Source organism: Corticium candelabrum, chromosome 2 (genome assembly GCF_963422355.1).
Source record: "Corticium candelabrum chromosome 2, ooCorCand1.1, whole genome shotgun sequence".
In the NCBI taxonomy this organism is placed as follows: Eukaryota; Metazoa; Porifera; class Homoscleromorpha; order Homosclerophorida; family Plakinidae; genus Corticium; species Corticium candelabrum.
In genome coordinates, this window is record NC_085086.1 from 6,118,241 (window position 1) to 6,122,472 (window position 4,232).

At 36.1% G+C, this 4,232-nt stretch overlaps 1 protein-coding gene across 1 annotated transcript in view; it reads right to left on the minus strand.

The window, feature by feature from the left end:
- Positions 1 to 248: 248 nt before the first annotated feature.
- Positions 249 to 4,232, minus strand: part of LOC134176122 (sushi, von Willebrand factor type A, EGF and pentraxin domain-containing protein 1-like) — an 8,693-nt gene continuing 4,709 nt past the window's right edge. Inside the window, exons 7-13 of the mRNA XM_062642800.1 lie at positions 3,747 to 3,917; positions 3,404 to 3,604; positions 3,172 to 3,348; positions 2,634 to 2,804; positions 2,377 to 2,571; positions 2,145 to 2,320; positions 249 to 386 (exon numbers count right to left, since the gene is read on the minus strand). Of these exons, the coding sequence (XP_062498784.1) occupies positions 2,154 to 2,320; positions 2,377 to 2,571; positions 2,634 to 2,804; positions 3,172 to 3,348; positions 3,404 to 3,604; positions 3,747 to 3,917 (1,082 nt within the window). The 3' untranslated portion in view covers positions 249 to 386; positions 2,145 to 2,153. The remainder of the gene's footprint in view (positions 387 to 2,144; positions 2,321 to 2,376; positions 2,572 to 2,633; positions 2,805 to 3,171; positions 3,349 to 3,403; positions 3,605 to 3,746; positions 3,918 to 4,232) is intronic.

The following is a 4,232-nucleotide window of genomic DNA, read 5'->3' on the forward strand; positions in this document are numbered from 1 at the left end:
TTCATTGAAACGTTTAGTAAAGCTAAATCACAAAAACAGATGTGACTTGCTAAATTGACATCGTTTAGTCGGTATTTCAAACAAATTACCACAATGAAATTCCAAATTATTACCTACAGCAACGGCTACACGAAATTTGCGTTTTATCTAGTTGCTAGGTTTGCAATGTCCTTTAGCTGCTATTTGCAAGTCAGACAAACGCAAGTTACAAGCTGCTCTCTTCAAGAAGCATTCGTTCAGGTATGTCTTTCCGTCCGTACCACATACCGGATCAGATTGTTGTGAACAATAAGAATGATCTTGGCACACACACAAGCCTTGTCCGTTCGAGCCAACGATACATTTTTCTATTTCAGAGCATCTCGATTGCAAACCAACGCATACATCTGTAAACGACAGAGATTGTGAAAGTAAAACACATAACATGTAAGACAAGCGTAACTAAAAGAACAGATATACCGACAGCAAAGCGCAAACACTAGGCAGATCAAAAAGGTCGCACACACAACAGAGGCGCATTATAGGAATATTGTGTAAAGGACTAAACCACAACAATTGATTGTGAATAATAATTAATATTACTATATTCTTATTGTTGAGAAAAACTGGCCACAGCCTTTAAAATTTCCGGTTTTCATAACCTCACTTCTACCTTTTAGTACTCAAAATGTTATCGTTCAGATAAAAAGATTTTTGAGTTTAATTCACTGCAATGAATAAAATCAATAAAGCCATCAAAGAATTAAAGAGGTAACCATATTTAGCAAACGAGAGATTTGCTATATGCATTATTGCAAAGACCTGAATGAATGTGATTTTATTATAGACGATAGATAGGCAATAGCTAATAAAAACGGAAAATAATACGTTTGTATACAAACCGCCAAGTGTAAGTCTAAAGCAACTGCACAATTGCTAGTAGATAGTTATACTCGAAAACGTTATTCGGGGTATTTAACGGTTTTTCACCCTACACTAACATTCGTTTTCTCTTGTAACATTATATTATAATTTTGAGGTTTGTGTATATTGGGTAGCTGACCTTCAAGAATAATATATATATAACGTTTGTCAGGCAGATACGCAAATGCCGTAAACAGGCGAACTATACAAGGAGAGGCGGAGGAGTTTCTACGACAGGTAAGCCGTTTGATACGTTGTCCTACCATTGTTACAAGTCTTGCGGCATATTTGATCAGAAACGGTACATTACTGTTTCCCAGTGCAGGCTAAAACTGCTAGCACTTAATACACAGAAGCACTGAATATGTTTTTTATGCAAAAAGACTGAATAGGAACGTTGACATTTGCTATGCATCAAATATGTTGCCTCAATTACAACAATAAATTCAACGCTTTTGGTGCATGACCATCTTTTCGCCAAAATATTGCAAACGGTAGCATGGGTGCATCGCATGAAAGTTATGAAGAGCGTATGAAAAAGCAATGAGTGAAAATATTTAGAAAGAAATAATGACAAATTGATCACATTCGAGTCAATTTGGGAATTCTTGTATCTATAGATAAGAGATATAGGACGACTTGGCGTCAGTACAAAAATATCATATATTCTGTTGAAGACAGTACTTCCAAAGTTATAACAAAACAAGCGAAATTGCAAGAAATTTAAAGCATTGAAATCTTCATAACAGAATTCGAAAATGTGTTAACGTTGTACAAATGATATCTATTTTGAAATAGCTCAAGTGATCCTAAAAGGTTTGCTTGACTCCAAAGACCATGCAACCTCTGCGTTATCGAGATTGACATTGTCGAGAATATTGCAAGTTACTAAAGAGCGAAAACTTTCTAGTATTGTGACTGCCTCACGGACATATCTTAAGATCTACCATGGTATAGTAGGACTAACGTACAATAACAATTCTATCAATCATGCTTGGTTTGCAATGCCACTTTTGAAGGGCTTTGCTGCCACTCTATAAGCCGTGACGTCAAACACACACTTCTAATCCTTCATAGAATAATATGCTTATTAGAGTATATATATATATATATATATATATATATATATATATATATATATATATATATATATATATATATATATATATATATATATATATATATATACCGCCAGTACACACATCTCTTCTATAACGATGACACAAATACTTTTCACATACCCTGACAAACTAATGGTAGTCCACTCCATTGGCCTGTTGAATCACATGTTCGTATAACGTTTCCAGACTCTTTTTCGAACCCAAAGTGACATTGATATTCAATGGAGTACGGATAATAAAGTTCGTTCCGATTACGATGCCATTTACAGGATCTTTAGGTATACTGCATCGTTTAGCTAAAAATATTAGCAAGTTCAGTTGTACACTTTGCTGTTACCAACAATAGACATACGTGTACAGTGTGGCGGATGTCTGTCCCAAAGTCCAACTGCAGACTTTTCCAAAAGTTGTTTGCATGTTCTCTGTTTCGGGCCCACCAGATCATACCCACTGCCACACAAGTAGGTAGCATTGCCCCCAACGTAAAATGAACTTACAGTGACGTAGCCACCGTTTGTTGGCAGACTCGGATTTCTACATACCACCTCTGTATAATACACTCATTAGCTACAATAAATGTTTGAAGTAAGTTTTGGTGCAGTTGCTTACGTTGGCATTGCGGCATTTGAGCTGTCCACTGCCTGCTTCCTGTGCATTGAAGTTCAGAGTGGCCTATCAAAGCAAAGCCATACGGACATGTGCAATTAAGTTGATCTCCAAACTGATATCCCCCAGTACAGTTTAGATTACTTGTTTCAGCTGGTGATACACAACTCAACTCTAGAATAGAAAACAGATCTATGTGGACAAACATTCCTATCTGTACTCTCATTTTCCATTCCTTATCTATTTATTTGGCTAGCAATCTATGACTTTCTTTTGTCTGATTTTCTTCTGAATTAGTAACTCCGTTAGTTTGTGCTTGATTCAACGTCTATGAGGTAGATTTATCTCACTTTGTGTTAGGGTGTTTGTTATATGCTCGTCTGTTTTGTCAGATTCGTCATTATCTGCCAGTCTCCAGCTGCCTGCCTGTTTACGTATTTGATTGTCGTTTTTGTTTACTTGTTATTCTATCTATTGTACGCCATTTTAGGACGCTGCTGTCCGTGCAGCCTTTTGTTTCCAAAAATATATCAAATCTTACTTATACACTGCGGCTTCATTCCATTCCACTGTCCAGTATGACCACAGGTCAGCTTACTACTGCCATTAGAGATTATATATCCAAAGTCACATCCAAAATGAACACTGTTAGGATGGCGATTATTTGTTCCTCTTATGTAGCCATGGACAGGAGCAGTAAGATGTGGACACTGTTTCACTACAAAAACATCAAAGCCTTTAGTAAAAAGCATTGCTAACTCATTTTTTTGCACCTTTGCAGGAAGGAACATCGTTGCTCCATCTGGCGTCCTTATTTGTTTCCTGAGTGCATTCTAAAGATGTTGATCCAACGATGTCGTACCCGACACCGCATGCAAATTCCAAAGTTGCTCCAACTTTGAAATCAAATTTTTGTCCGCTTGTCAAATTAATTGAGCCATGAGCAAGAGCCATTAGAGGAAAACAACGTGTTTCTGTACACAGAACCAATTCTAAAATCTACATCATAATTATTCGGATAAATACAATATGAACTCTTCTAGACTAGAAATCTATTCTCCCATCATTACAAAATATCAGACACAGTTCAACTTACGGTGATGCTGTAGTTCTCACCTGTACAAACTCCGGGCGCATCATTCCATGCCCCATTGCTTTTGCATGTGAGTTGATATGTCCCAAACAACTTATAACCATTGTTACACGTTACGTTAACTATTGATTTATATGTGTATTTTCCAGTAATAGCACCATTGCTTGGAATTGGAGGTTCACCGCAACTTACAACTATAACGAAAGATTGAAACATTATTAAACACTTATCACGTTCATAAATACGTTTTAATGGATTGACGTTGTAACTGTGACATATAGTGTTATAGCGATACAAGATGAGTGAAAAGTTGTCTGATTTTGTTGAATGCGTCATTAAAATAAATTTTCACAAATATAAATCTTGTACAATGGAAAAATTCAAAGTTAAAATAGGTTAAACCAACGTTTCCTGAGAACGCTTGAACAATATTCTATAAGCAAAATACATAATATTGTCATTATCGTGGTATTGTTTAATAAGTAGAGTCATTTTGTGTTAGCATATTA